The sequence below is a fragment of the Ursus americanus genome, chromosome 9, assembly GCF_024610735.1.
Source record: "Ursus americanus isolate L20-20 chromosome 9, mUrsAme1.1.p, whole genome shotgun sequence".
Classification (NCBI taxonomy): Eukaryota; Metazoa; Chordata; class Mammalia; order Carnivora; family Ursidae; genus Ursus; species Ursus americanus.
This window is the reverse complement of record NC_142135.1, coordinates 16,063,834-16,079,330: the sequence shown is the minus strand read 5'-3', so window position 1 is coordinate 16,079,330 and position 15,497 is coordinate 16,063,834. Positions and strand designations below refer to the sequence as shown.

General features: G+C 45.0%; 1 protein-coding gene across 1 annotated transcript in view; it reads left to right on the top strand.

Moving 5' to 3' along the window:
- The window catches only part of FER1L6 (fer-1 like family member 6), a 112,181-nt gene that overhangs the window by 9,256 nt on the left and 87,428 nt on the right, over positions 1–15,497 (top strand). Inside the window, exons 5-10 of the mRNA XM_087864633.1 lie at positions 1,008–1,070; positions 4,808–4,886; positions 6,143–6,299; positions 6,904–7,090; positions 9,679–9,871; positions 11,364–11,716. Coding sequence (XP_087720759.1) covers positions 1,008–1,070; positions 4,808–4,886; positions 6,143–6,299; positions 6,904–7,090; positions 9,679–9,871; positions 11,364–11,716 — 1,032 coding nt within the window. The remainder of the gene's footprint in view (positions 1–1,007; positions 1,071–4,807; positions 4,887–6,142; positions 6,300–6,903; positions 7,091–9,678; positions 9,872–11,363; positions 11,717–15,497) is intronic.

The window sequence follows — 15,497 nt, the reverse complement described above, 5'->3', positions numbered from 1 at the left end:
CTGCTGTCCTGTTCATCTCTAAGGTCCTTGCGTTATTCCTCCACCCTGAAGCTCAGAAACAAACAACCCACGAAGCAACTTCCTGGTCCTCCCTCCCCCACCCCCATCAGTCCCCAAAAGACACAACCCCCAACAGAACGGCACTCCAGTGTCCTGCATTTTAGGAGAATATAACCTCACATTTGGAAGGTACTGGGTAAAGTTCAAATGAAACATCTAGTACTTGAACCCCTTGTGTGATAACTTCTGGAGAACTGAGCCATGCTCTCAGGCTTGGCAATAACCAACTGTCTGAATCCAGGTGCGTCTTTCAAATCCTTTGGTCTTCAGTCTTCTTATTTGTAGAATATAGACTGGTCTGGAGAATTTCTTCAACTCAAATTCAATCACTTTCTTAAAATTAGAAGCCCTCCTTGTCCATAATTTCTTTTCATTCTTTTCCTGGTTAATCTTGGAAATGGCCACAGAGATGTTTGAAACTGAAAAATCCTGAGAAAATTAGATCTTAATCAAGTTCACCCCAAATTAAAACCACACTGAGATATGATTTTCACCCATCATTATTTATAGGCAAAAAAGTTAAGAGAATTGACAATATCAAGGGCTGGCAGGGGTATGGAGAAATGGCTTTTTTGTATGCCGCCAGTGAGAATGTAAAATGGCCTGGCCCCTTTGGAAAGAAATTTCGTATTATCTACTAGATATTTACATGCACGTAAGCCATAACCCAAAAACTGCACATTTTATATCCGTTTTAGAGGAAAATTCACATATATCTTGTGCAAAGATGGAGATGATAGAATTTTTTTTTTTTGCATTTGAAAAAAAATTGGAAAGAACTTAGGTGACCCTAAATAGGGGATGGCCAATTGATTGTTGGTATATCCATGACACTGAGGACCATGCAGCAATGGGCTAAAACGATAGAAATCTACGACTAGTCCAGTAATAAGGTTCTTAGATGCGAGCCTGGAATTTATGGTCAGAATGAACTTCATGTTTTTTAGTACTTTGTCTTCGACTTCATTGGACCGCAACTGCATCTTTTTGACAAGATCATCAAAATCTCAGTAAGTATATCATTGGTGATGGAAGGGAGGGGGTGATGGGAGAGATTCTAGGTATTGGGAACTCTCTAGAACAGCTCAGCCTGCTTAGGGGTGAATAGGTCTGGGAGGGTGAGTGTGGGATGGTGAGTTCAAAACCAACAGGATGAAACATGAAATAACTAATGCGGAGGAATTTGGGAAGGAAAACCTCCTCAAGGAGATCTGTGTTTCCTGGAAACAAGTTATAAGCTACTCTCAAGCCGTCATGAATTGAATTGTGGAGTTTACTAACGTGGGAATGTGCAACACGTGCTTCAAATGCCATCTTGACAGATTGCCATTTTGAGCTGATTTATTTCTTTTTATGAGATGAAATGTTAGTGTTTCTCTCTTGGGATGATATCCACACTAATGATAATTAATCACACTGCTCCCCCTTTCTAGTTGGTAATAAAGAGAGAAGTAGGAAAAGGCATCAGGAAGGAGCCAAACATATCAGTAATGCTGGATCAAAGAACGTGATTGGGAGCAAGTGGTTGCCATTTGGCCTCTTCCTAGCGGCCTCTGAGTGTAGACCTTAGACCTGCTCATGGGGGGTTGTGTCTGCTGCATAGACGCTTTCTCCACTCTGTGGGTGAATTCCTGTCTCCACAGATCATGTCTGAAGAGTAGAGACAAAGAAGCTTCTTGGTCTAGACAGGCACCTTATCCAGGTGGCCCACCACATGGAGGACAGGAACGGGAAGGGAGAGTGCCCATGCTGAAGCACTAGCCCAAAAGAGAGAGAACGGGGGCCAGACAGGATTGATACCAACCTCACACCACTCAGTAAAGGGACAGACAGACCAGTGGGTGACAGATTGCATTTATCTCACCAGTCTGGGAAATCATTGCTTCTCCCACGAAGAGGTTAGCATGGCTATGCATGCCTGAGAGAGGTAGACTGGTGGAAGGGCAAGCGCTCTCCTCCTAATGGTTCTGGAAGGACAGACTCTGTACTTTATGAACCAATGCAAGACATGTGGAGAATGAGGAAATGTTTTCCTCAGCAGTGACACCAACTCTATTACAACGTTGAAGATGGCAAAACTTGTCTTGGAGACTACCTTGTCTGTCCTTATCACCCACACATCTCTGTTATACATATTATATTACATTACATTATATTATATTTATTATATATTTTATTATATATACACATAGTAATAGATATAGATATATAGATATATATAACATATTATATATAGGTCCTGTATTAAGTCTTAGGTAATAGTGGAATTAATATACCCCCTTTCTCAGGGGCACTTGAAGAATGTGACTCTTGAAGAATGAAGTTATCAAGAGTCAAATATTCTTAAGAAAAAGAGCCAAACATTTTTATTTATTTAATTTCTTTTAGAGAGAGAGAGAACAGGGAGGGGCAGTGGAAGAGGGAGAGAATCTTAAGCCGACTCCACGCTCAGGGTGGAGCCCATCAGGGGGCTCGATCTCACAACCCTGAGATCATGACTTGAGCAGAAATCAAGAGTCGGGTGCTTAACCAAGGGAGCCACCCGGGTGCCCCAAGCCAAACATTCTTAATTTGAATTTTAGGCATGATGACAAGTGGTGCAGAAGATGTTTCGGGACCTGGGGCATTGCCTAGGACTTTGTTACATTGCATAGCTCTGGCAACCACCTGTTTGTGAGATCAGCAGTGTAGCTGGGTCCTAAGAAACTGTCTAGATTTCAGACAAATAGTTAATAGCGAGATTTTTATACCATATCGTAGACAAGGGTCATGACTTTTTGTGGGACAGTGAATTTTTAGACCAAAGACCAAAGCTGGTATTGCCTTTCTTTCCTTCCCTAACTTGGAAGAAGATAATAGTTTGGGATCCCCAATGGCCGTTAGGGATAGAGACCAAAGATTCTAAAGGGAAAACTCCTCTTGGAGGGGAGTGTTTAATACAAGATTTCTGCTAGTCCATGAACTAACAGTCAACGTGCCCAAAGTAAACTCAACATGGGAGAAGGGGGGAGTGCAGTAAGCAGATGCTATTGGGATAGACAGGCTATAGCAGACCATGGTGGTGCCGAAGACCATCTTTCCTTGACAGCGACCCCAGGCACGCAGGGCCCCAAGCACTCTGTGTGACACTCCCTGAAGCCCCTATAATCTCATGCGTGCCCACACCAGGGCTGTCTGGCGCTCAGACTGGGTGGATGGATGATTTGAAGAGGCCTCCTGTGTTATTTAAAGACCCATGTGGGCTCTTATGTCCTATTGTGCCCACAGGGACCCAGATGCCTTTCACCTGAGAAGAGAGCCTGAGTCAGGCTTATGCTCTTGCTGGGGCCTTTGGGAAGCCACGTTAGCAACTGCAAGCGTGGGGAGGCTTGGAGCGAGCTTTGTATGTGTGGTCTTAAATAACTCCTCCTCTCAAGCCAAGCTGTCCTTACTTGCCCTCAGTTCTCTTAACTCCCTTGCAAAGTTTGGGCAAGGGAGTAAGGGTAGAAAGGGATATGGGAAGGACTGTCATTTCTTCATTTCCTGAAGTCAATTGAATTTATCTTTATTAGTTGCCTCCACCAAAAGAAGCTATTTAGAAACCACGGAAGTCTCCCATTCATCCATCATTTGATCAGTCAGTCATTCATTAATTCACTGAATGTTTCCTGAACACCTATTCTGAATATGGCCATGCATGTGGTGGGTAGAAGAAAGTAGGAAACTGTTTTCAACTCAAGGAATGCATAGAATGTCATAGAAGGAAGCCCAGAGACCCTCTAGTCTAACTTGCAGCTGGTGCAGGAAACCCTGTCACCACTTCCATGACATGGGGTTTGGGCGCATTGCTTGGTTATATCTGGCGATGGACGATCACTATCTCTAGAAAAGCCTATACATTGCTAGGAAGTTCTGTTATAAAACTGTCCTTATAGTGAGGTGAGTCTCTTTTCCTGTGACTTGGGATCCACATGGGGAACCTACTCCCTCTTGCACAGGTAGCATTTCCAAGATTGGAAAGCACTTCAGTCACCATTACCCCTCCTCCACACCCCCAGTTTTCTCTTTTCTGAGTTAAAGGTTAAACCACTCCAGCTTCTTCAGCAGTCTGTCATGCGGTGTGGCTTCTGGACCCTGTGCCAGCTCTGCTGCTTTCCTTTAGAGCTTCCTCATCTTGATAGCACTGCATTAAAATGTGTTGCTGTCGCCAGCCAGGCACTCTGCTGCCGACTTCTGAGCAGACAAAACCTTGAGGATGAGCACTCCCCTTGTTCTGACTAGTGTACATGTCCCAAACTTCTCAAAGCAATATGTGATGAGTTCTCTGAGTAACTTGTGAGCAGAATGTGGTGGAAGTTCAGGAGGGAAAGGGGACTTTCAGCTGTGGGGAATCAGGGAAGGCTGCTTGGAGGAGGCAACTTTTGCTCTAGGCATTGAAAGATGGGTAGAGTTTCAATAGGCAGAGATGGGTGTTAAAGGGTGGGCTGTACGAGAGCTCACTTTGGCTTCAAAAGATACTTTTCTGAGAGTGAGATTTGTTAGGTGTCCTTCAATAGCTGAGAACCTGCCGGAGGAAGAAGTCCGGGTGAGAAACTTCTGGATGCCCTTTTCACTTGATGACTACATGTCATTGTGCTCCAGACAAGAGTGAGGGCCAGATAAGCATCAAGGTCTGGAATCCTTGCTGAGGGGTCACGAACCCATTTCACAGATTTATCCTCAAAGAGAAATCTAGTGTGGCCGGGCTCACTGCTCCATCTCTCCTCAGGTTTTTCACCACAAGCTGATAGGCAGCATACTGATCGGCTCCTTCAAAGTCGACCTGGGGACTGTGTACAACCAGCCTGGTAAGAAGGCATCGCCTCCCAATCTCTCCCTCACTCATGTCCAGTTTGCCACACCTGGAGGTCAGTTCATTCGTGTGCCCATCCCTGACCCACTCATGCAATCCCAGGAGCACCAATTACACAATTGGAGCAAACCTGGCTCTTTTCCTCAATGTTTACAATCTACTGACAGCAGTTTCCTCCCCCCAACAAACTCTGTCTATGATGTAGTGCTGAGATGCCGTGAGACAGAGGCGGGCAAGGTGGCCTAGGAATTACACATGTGGACTCTGGAGCCAGATTGCCTGGCTTCAAATTCCACCTGCTCTTTCCTGGTTGTGCAGCCCTAGGCAGATGACTTGACTTCTCTGCACCTCAGCTTCTTCATTTGAGAAAATGAAGATAAAATAATACCTCCTTTCCAGAGTTGTTGGAAGATTAAGTTGATATATGAAGTGTTGCCTATGGAACCTAGCGCAGAGTAACGGCTGTGGCATGCCATGTAAGGGTTTGCTATGATAATTCTTATTGTCTCAGATTTATAGGAAAGTGAAACTCAGAGAAGGCGGGTAATTTGTCCAAGGTCAGGAGCTGATAAGTAAGAGGGCCATCGACAAATCTAGATGGTCTCGTGAAAGGTCCCTGCTCTTCAAAGCAATTCCAACTTGCGTGAATCCAGGGGGCCAGGCCGTGGGCATAACAGAGCACAGTGGGTAGGGTTAATACCTTAAGGGGTGCTGCAGACTGTGGGGAACAGGAGGGCTCACAACCCACACGATCTGAGCAGTGGCTCCTCAGTTCCTTTACCACCTGCTGACCCGAGGAACTGTGCATTCTGTATTGGCAGAGATAACAATTTTTTTTTTTTAGATCAGCCAGAGGTCTAGATTTTGTAAGAGCTTTTCAAGTTTGGACTGACAGAGTAGGCCGAACAAAAAGATCCATGAGCCCCATTTACAGCCTTTGAAAGAATATGTGACTTCTCTACTCCCTTACTGTCCTCCTAGCCTGTCGAAGCTAGGAACCTGTCTAGGTGATCAGCACTGGGTGGAAGGCTTTCCAAATACGTGTGGCAGGTGGGAGAAGACAAAAAAGAGGGTGGGAACAAAAGGAGAGGAGGAAATTGGGGGGAGGGGCAGAATGAGGCTGGGAATACCGGGAAGAGCTGCAGCCTCCTAGGGAGCAGAGTGAGGGAGGCCTGGGGTGTGGGACAGAACTGGCTGCACCTGCTGGATCCAGGGGTGCAGGGGATCTGAGCTGTCAGGACGCTTTTACAGGTCATCAGTTCTGTGACAAGTGGGCCCTGCTCACAGACCCTGGCGACATCAGGACTGGCACGAAGGGGTACCTGAAGTGTGACATCAGCGTGACCGGGAAAGGCGACGTCTTGAAGACCAACCCCAAAACCCCCGATGCTGAGGAGCAAATAGAAAAGTGAGACAGGCCCATCCAGGGTCATGCAAGAGAAATGATATGTCCTGGGTTCCATCTCTCTCTCCCCCCTCTCCCTCCCTTTCCTTGTGGGTACATGAGAACTGCCAAATTCATGGCTTGTCTACCAGGGATTCTGCTCTATCAGAGGCACTGAGATGTGTCTTATCAAAGGTGTCACTAGCCTTTGGGAGGTCAGCTTCTAGGACAAGGACAGCTGTCTCCCTATAATAGCCCAAAATAGATAAGCTGTTCCTGAGTTTATCCTATTTATCTGAACTTGGCTGATTTTTCTTTGAAGGAATTATCATTTCAACCAGTGGTTTGTGAAATGGGAAGACTTAATGTGCTTCTTTCAAGATGCAGAGTGGGAGACGGTGTTTATTCTATAATTCAAGGACTTGAAGGATTTTGCATTCACTCTATTCATAGCCTTCGCTGCCATTTACACCACAAAGAAAACTCATTTTAGCAATGAATCCTGTTCTTTTCAGTTTTTTTCTCCTATATCAGGATCCTTATTTCTGTCTCCAAATTCCTTCTACCTTTTCTCTCTTCTTCCAAGTGAGAGAGCTTTTTTATTTTTTGTTTTTTGTTCCCCCTCAAGGAACCTTCTGATCCCTCGAGGGTTTCCATCAGAGAGACCCTGGGCCAGATTCTATGTGAGACTCTACAAAGCAGAGGGGTTGCCCAAAATGAACTCCAGCATCATGGCGAACGTCACTAAAGCATTTGTAGGTGACAATAAGGACCTCGTGGACCCCTTCGTGGAGGTCTCCTTTGCTGGGCAGATGGTAAGGAATGTCATCACCACCAGCAGCAAACCAGGGCCAGAACTCTGCTCTGCACCTAGGGCATTTCTAATCAAATGAAATCAAGTTAAAATAAAAATTAGGAAGCGCCTTAAGAGAGAAAGCTTGTCACAAAAGGTATTGAGTCACATGGCAGGAAAGTGGGGGTGGTGGTGACCCACTCACTGTCCATTTGAGATCATGGAGAGGGGCTATGGGGTATTACAGTTTAGAACCCAGGCAGACAGGCCTCCTTCCTCACCTCTGGCTACTTCTCTGAGCGATTACCCTGTCCACAGGCTCTGTAGCATCTCCGCCTATCTACCAACCTGCTCCCCAGGCTCCCCAGGTAGTCCTTGAACTCTGTAAGCCTGGACATCTCTGTTCCCTGCTGTTCCCTGCTCAAGAGCCATTGGAGGTACCAGGGCCTGGGCACATGGTCACAGCTTAATCCTGGTTGGCTGGACTTTAAAGCTTCAGCTGACACGCATGTTGTCTCTGGTTTTACAATATATGCTACTCCAACCCCTCCTCTTGGCAGGGTGAACATTGGAGTATTTTTTACTTGGACCCCTTGAGTCATATAGGACATCACCTCCATTTTATGATGAGGAAACTGAAGTCCAGACGGGGGAAGGGATTTGCACAAGGCACAAACTCAGGGTCTAACTATATCTGCTCCATCCCTGGAGATGTTCTGAACTCCTGTTCAGAACGTGCATGTTGGCTTTACCCCAGCGCCCTGTGATTAGGAGAACTTCCTAAGGGCAGGACCCATCAGTCACTTCCTTTGTCGCTGATGCTGGGCATGGTGTCCGGTGCAGAGTATTCCTCCCTTATCTGTGGTTTTCTTGCCATGGTTTCAGTCACTCATGGTCCACCAGGGCCTGAAATTATTAAATGGGAAATTCCAGAAATAAACCACCAAGGAGTGCTAAATTGCACACCGTTCCAAACAGCGGGACGAAATCTCGCGCGATCCTGCGCCATCCTACCCGGATGTGAATCATCCCTTTATCCAGCGCGACAGCCCGGCCTGCAGTGAGTCCCTTAGCTCCCTGGGTTATGGGATACACGGTGGCGCTAGGCCAGCGCTTGTGTTCAAATCACCCTTATTTTACCGAATAATGTCCGCTAGAGGCAGGAGGAGTGGTCCTGGCAATTGGGATGCACCAAAGAAGCTGTAAGTGCCTCCTTGAGGTGAAAAGGTGAAAGTCCTCAATAAGAAAGGGAAAGAGATTGTACGCTGAGGTTGTTAAGATCTACGGGAACTTTTATTACAGTATATCGTTTTGATTGTTCTATGTTATTATGAGTCATTGTTGGTAATCTCTGACTGTGCCTTATTTATAAATTACACTTTATCATAGGTATGTATGTATAGGGAGAAAACCACCATAATCTATATAAGGTTCAGTACTGTCTGCGCGTTCAGGCATCTACTGGTGTCTTGGGATGCCTTCCCTGCGGATAAGGGGGGGCTAGTGTATTGTTCCTGGGCGCAACGGATTTCCATGGCGGTTAGGTGGAAGCAGATTCATTATTTCTGGCAACTTACTTTATATGTCCAGCTGGGTTTTGTTTTGTTTTGTTTGTTTAAAGATTTTATTTATTTATTTGACAGAGAGAGAACCAGAGAACACAAGGAGGGGAAACAGCAGAGATAGAGGGAGAAGCAGGCTCCCTGCTGAGCAGGGAGCCTGGCACCAGGCTCCATCCCAGGACCTGAGATCATGACCTGAGCTGAAGACAGACACTTAACTGACTGAACCACCCAGGCGCCCCCATAGGCAAAATTATTTTAAGGACAGGGATCAAATCTTATTTGTCATTGAACCCACTGTGCCTAGCATGAGCTAGAAGTTCGGTAAAAGGTCTGTTGTGAACTGACATAATAATGCTATATGGGAAAGAGAAAGAAAGGACAGTACATGGATTTTGGTGTAAACTATTTTAGTTTCAATTCTGCTGTTTGCCTTTAGACAAATCTCTTAACCTCTCTGAGCTATCAGGTCCTCATCTGTATAATGTGTATAGTAATGCAAAATTCATGGCCTGTGGTAAAGATTAAATGACAGAATATCTTTATTTTTTAAATTTATTTTATGTTAGTCACCATATAGTACATCCTTAGTGTTTGATGTAGTGTTCCATGATTCATTGTTTGCGTATAACACCCAAAGCTCCATGCGCTATGTGCCCTCCTTAATACCCATCACTGGGCTAGCCCATCCCCCACCCCCTCCCTTCTGAAACCCTCAGTTTGTTTCCCAGAGTCCATAGTCTCTGGTGGTTCATTCCCCCTTCTGTTTACCCCCCCTTCATTCTTCCCTTCCTTCTATCATCTCCCTATTATTCCTTCTGTTCCACAAATGAGTGAAACCATATGATAATTGTCTTTCTCTGCTTGACTTATTTCACTTAGCCTAATCCCCTCTAGTCCCATCCATGTTGATGCAAATCTTGGGTAATCGTTCCTTCTGATGGCTGTGTGATATTCCATTGTATACATGGAAGAGTTTTCTTTAGTCAATTAACGGGGCCTCTTTCCTTTCTTTTGATGGCTTACGTAGTGCTGGGTTTGTTTTTAGGGGCGAACCACAGTGCAGAAGAACTGTGCGGATCCCGTGTGGCACGAACAGGTGGTCTTCAAGGAGATGTTCCCTCCTTTGTGTCGGAGGGTGAAAATCCAGGTGTGGGACGAAGGCAGCGTGAATGATGTAGCTTTGGCCACCCATTTCATCGACCTGAAGAAAATCTCCAATGAGCAGGATGGAGATAAAGGTAAATGTGTCTCACTTGGAAATGGGGTCACCAAATGATTGATTTGAAGGCTTCATTTTCATAGCGAGAGGATTGGAGCAGGCAGTGTGTTGGTCATATCTATGCTCTGCATGGTTTGTGGTTCGGGTTGATTCAGGGCAGTAGGTGGAGGCGGGCTGTGCGAGCCAGGAGGCTTGGACCTGGTCCCAGGTCTTCCATGAACATCGCTGTGTGTCCTTGAGGTAGTCCCTCCCCCTTTCTGGGCCTTAGGTTTCTTAAATGCAAAATGAAGAGTTTAGATTAGGTCGGACATTGATAGACTATGGTCCATGGGCTACATCCCACTGACCTAATATGTTTGTATGGCTCCCAAGCTAAGACTGGTTTTTACATGTTTAAATGGTCCAGAAGATATTGTTAGGAGCACACAGTCCTGAGTGTTGCAGGAAGGTGCTGCTGACTGCTGTCTCCGAGAGCCAGGGAGGGAAGGAGGAGTCCCAGCTAATCCACCTGTCAGAGGAAAGAGCTTTGACTATTTCTTTATTTGCAAAACCTAAATTAGCAGGTGATAACTTTCTAAATATCCCAACAAACCCTCCCTCCTTAAATCCCAAGGCAATCTTTCTCTGCACTACAAATCGGCGTTAATTGACGAGTCGATTTATGCATATATATGTGTGGGGGGGCATATAACAGATATACCAAAGGCTTTGCTTAATCAGAGGACAAGATTGACATATTTTTATGCCTCTCACAGCGTGACACCACAGAAAGGCCTCAGTAAATACCTATCGTTTAAGCCTTCCTACTGTGGAAGGGTTCGCCACAGGATTGCTTTCCACAGAATGCGCACCGCCCTCAGAATATCTCAACTTGACATAAACATGTTTTACCCCAGCTTTTCAGGAATGTCTTGATGGTGTTCAAAGAAATGTATAAAATAGTTTTAAAAATTAGATGTCAGGGGTCATAAAATCTTTTTATCCCCTTTAACACAGTATCTCTGCTTCTTAAAATTGACTCTCCTTTGGGACAGAATCTCTTTTCTGCCTGACCCCTCTCCATGCCTCCTCAGCCTGTTATCTCTTCTCGCTGCTTAAGGTAAATCTCCTGCTTAGCACTTATAATGTAAGTATTTACTTGTTCAGTGTTTGTTTCTGCTTCATTCTCCACTGGGCTCCATGTTTAGTGTCCAGCACGGGGTCCGGCACAAGTCAGGACTCAATAAACATGAGCTGAATGAGTGAACAGACAAGGGTCCGCGTCGGCGTTGGTGGTATCATTACAGGCGTGAGCAAGTGTAATCATGTGCACGCAAGAAGCACTAGAAAGAAAGAAGTACAGCAGATATAACAAAGTGGCAATTGTGGCTCTTTGGGGGATGGGATATTCTGTAAATATTTTCTTTTTTCTGTATATTTTACATTTTAAATGAATGTGTGTAATTTTCATAAAGCAAGAAATAGTCATCTAGGAAACATTACCAGGCAACTAAAGCTTGGGGCTTTTGCAGGCTTTCTACCAACGTTTGGACCTGCCTGGATTAACCTGTATGGCTCACCCAGGAACCACAGTTTGATGGATGACTACCAGGAACTGAATGAAGGCTTTGGAGAAGGCGTGTCATTCAGGGGCAGAATCTTGGTGGAAATTGCTGTAGAGATCCTCTCGGGAGGGGCGCAGGAATCTAGATTTTCTAAGGCACTCAAGGAGCTCAAGTCGTCTTCGAAGGACAAAGACTCCAAATCTTCCAAAGGCTCCAGTAAAGACAAGGGTGACAAAACCGATGATGGAAAATCCCAGCAGGCTTCAGACAAGACCAACTCAACAGAGGTAGAGGTGGAGCCTTTCGATGTGCCCCCCGAGGTAGGTCTGAGCACTGCTCCACCGCCCCCGCGAGGAGAACCTAGAATGGAGGCAGCACCTGCCAGCCCAGCTCCCACAGTCTCCCAAAGGCGTGCACAGCTCTTACTCCCCCGGCAAAATGTGCATTGGTCCGCCTTGTATTCTGGGCTGATCTGCTGCCTCTTTCTGACACATCACAGCCACCTGCTCATGATAAATCCCTCCAGTGTTCCCCAAAACACGGAATCCCACGAGAACCAAAGTGAAAGGGAAATAGAAGTGTTCTGGGAGAGCTGGTGGAAGTGGGTGGTGGGGGGACGGACTGAGTTCTATCTGTTGCCTAATTTCGTTTAGCTTTGTTAGCTTAGCATGTGCTCTGGATGTGAGGTAATGTGGGATGAAGGAGGAAAAGGAGGAAGAGTGGGTGACACGCTGGGATGCAAGAATTCCAGAAACCTATTCCCCTGCCTAAGACTGGGGGGAAATCACAATTCAAAGATTGCCTATTACTCAACATAAAACACGTTAACATTTTTCCAGCCCAGTTCTTCTGCCCGGTTCTTCTGTATGATGGGAAAGAGATCTGGTCTCCAAGATGAATACAAACTGTGAATATGTTCGTAACTGCTTGTTTGTTTGTTTGAGAGAGAGACACAAGTGTGAGTGGGGGAGGGGCAGAGAGAGAGCGAGAATCCCAAACAGGCTCCATGCTCAGTGCCCAGTGCGGAACTCGATCTCATGACCCTGAGATCATGACCTGAGCTGAAATCAAGAGTTAGAAGCTCAACCCACTGAGCCACCCAAGCGCTCCCCCCCCCCCATCAACTGTTTAGATTAGCAAGACTGCTTTGTGGTTAAGCAAAAGAAGGAACTTGTGTTTTGTTAGTAGCAGAGGTGAGTGGATTCCAGCTCTCAACTTGGATGATTCTGGCTCTGGGACCTGTTTCTCAGGTCAACCGGACAATCATTTTGGGTGGGGAAGGGAGATGATGGCTGGTCTGGGTCACCTGGTAGAGCCACTTATTTTTACTGATGGGATCTAATACATCTTAAGAAACAGTGTGGAGGAGAGGTGGGAGCCCAGGGTTGGAAATCTTGGGGGTTGGTTCTATTCATGGCTCTGATAGTAACACCTCTTCATGTTTTAGTTTACTTATCAACAAAAGGGGGTAGTAACAGTCTCTTTGTCATAGGCATCCCCTGGGGGTAAATGAGGGAATGCCTGTAAAACGGTCAACAGGGTTCTTTACACATACATGGTAGGCAGGCAGTACCTTTGCTGTTGCTGTGACCAGTGTTCCTATGATTTGTTCAGAGCTCTCCACCTTGTTTTTTGGACCAATTTTGAATATTTTGTGGACCTCCCCAGCTTTCCCCTATGTACTTGTATATTGGGAAGTATTCTCTGGAAATGCGTACTGTTAGTTTGTTGTAGTTAGAATTGACATTGCTTTGATGTGATTGTATTTATGTGTATTTTTTCAGAATACATGCCAACTTCGGAAATGACATTTTTTGGACTTTGCCAGAAACTGTGGGTACCTTAAGTAGCCACCTATGCTGATATCTGACTGTATCTGATTCTGCAGGAATCTTTTCTACTTTTGAGACTGGCCATTCTTTTCTAGACAGGAATTGCCAAGTAGAAAGGGTCTAATAGAAGATTTTCTTAACCCACGTCAGTATCTTCAAGATATTTTGCTCAGGCCATCTTAAAAAAAAAAAAAATCTAGCAGAAAGCAAGGGTAGCTGGGAATTTATGTAGAGTGTACGTTTTCTACAAGGCCAAGAGCAATCTTGGCTTTTGGATGAAGGTGGTAGGAAAGGGGAAATTCAGGTCTCATTCAAACCCTTTTTCTCCTTTCTCTCTTTATCTTGGCTTCTTGTTTGTGGTCAGTTTCTTGCTGGCTTTCTTAGTTATCTATTGCTATATAATAATTACCCCCAAATTTAGCAACTTAATACAACAAACATTTATTTTCTGTGAATGAGGAATTTGGGAATACCTAGCTTGGTGGTTCTGGCTCAGAATTTTTCATGAGGTTTCAATCACGATGTTGGTAGGGCTGTGGTCATCTGACAGCTTGACTGGAACTGTGGGATCCACTTCCAAGATGGCGCACTCTCATGGCTTTTGGCAGGAGGACTTGGTTCCTCACCACATGGACTGTTCAATAGGCTTCTTAGTTTTTTCATGGCAGTTGGCTTTCCCCTGAGTGGACTGGGTAATCCAAGAGAGAACAAGGCAGAAACATCAATGTGTTTTATGACCAAACCCATAGAAGTCACACATCGATATTTATACAACATTCTAATTGTTAGAAATGCGTCACTAAGCCCACACCAAAAGGGGGGGGGGATTAAGCTTCATCTTTTGAGTGGGGGATTTCCAAGGAATTGTGGGTGTATTTTCTACCTTCTCCAGAGCCTCAACAGCCTCAGAGCTCACCCTTACCAACATGGTGATATCCCTTCTTGCAGCAGCTTCTTTTTTGGCTCTCCAGGGTCCTGAGCCCTTATCTCCCTTGCTGCAGCCATGCTCTCATTGCATACCTGGACAAATGAGATCCCATGACGTTGGCTTTTCCAACTCACCTTCATCACCACCGTCGAAGCTTATCTCCCTATGCCGAGCTTTCACAGAGCATAACTACTCTAATAGATGTGTTCATTTTCAAATTCTGTGAACATGTACTGACTAGCTTCTTTTTTAAAACATCATCTTCAGTATGGGTAGGAATACAAATAGAGTTTGACTCCATGGAAATTATGATATAGAAGGGGAAGAAGACATACAAAATAAATGTACAGGAAGTAGAAATTGATGCGTGCAATAAGGAACTACAGATAAAGTGCTAATATTTCTGGAGTAAGTGAAGTATAATAATTAAAATGTTGGGCTCTCAAGTAAGACAGCTGGATTTCAGATGTGGCAGCGGTTATTGCCCAGCCTCTGGAGAAACATTGCCTCTGAACCTTTGGGCATAAGCTCCTTATGCTTATTTCCAATAATAAACTCTACTTCATGGGCTCACAGGGAGGATTTAATGAATTAATACGTGCAAAGTGCTAAGAACAGAGCCTGGTATATAGTAAGTGCTCAGTAAACAGTAGGCATGTTTAGTAACTTTGGACAGATGTTTTAATCTTTTACAGCCTGCATTGTCCTCATCTTTAAACAGGTAGAATAAAAGCATCTCCCTCCCAGGGTGATTATGAGAATTACATGAGATAATGTAGGTAAAGGTCTTAATACCACATCTGACACATAATAACAGCTCAGTAAACATTACCATCATCATTTCTTAAACTCAGGAAGTCAAAGTACACTTCCAAAAGAAAGGGCCATTTGAGTTAGACCTTGAAGGATGGGCAGGATTAAGGGATGAATTCTATCTGTTGACAGACTTGCCATGACTACCATTCTTGTGGCATTTTTATGCGTAGGCTTTATATGAGGTGCTCCATATGAATGATCTCATTATTCCCCCCCTGTAGGCCCTATGACAATGTGTATTTCACAGACAGGGAAAGTGACACCCAGAGAGTGGACATGACTTGCCTAAAGTCAACCAGCTAGGAAGTAGCAGAGTTGGGATTTGAAGAAGGGTTTATCTGGCTAGAGAGTCTGCCATTCCTCTTCAAGGCTATATGGCCTGTCTTCCCATCAGGTCTTCAGATACTTTTTAACCTCCTCCCAGAGAGTAAACTTGGCCCCAGAAAGGCAAGATATGTGGCTTATTTATAGCCAGTGCATACAGCGGCAGCAGGTGGGAGGGGTGCGTGCTCTATGACTAAGATC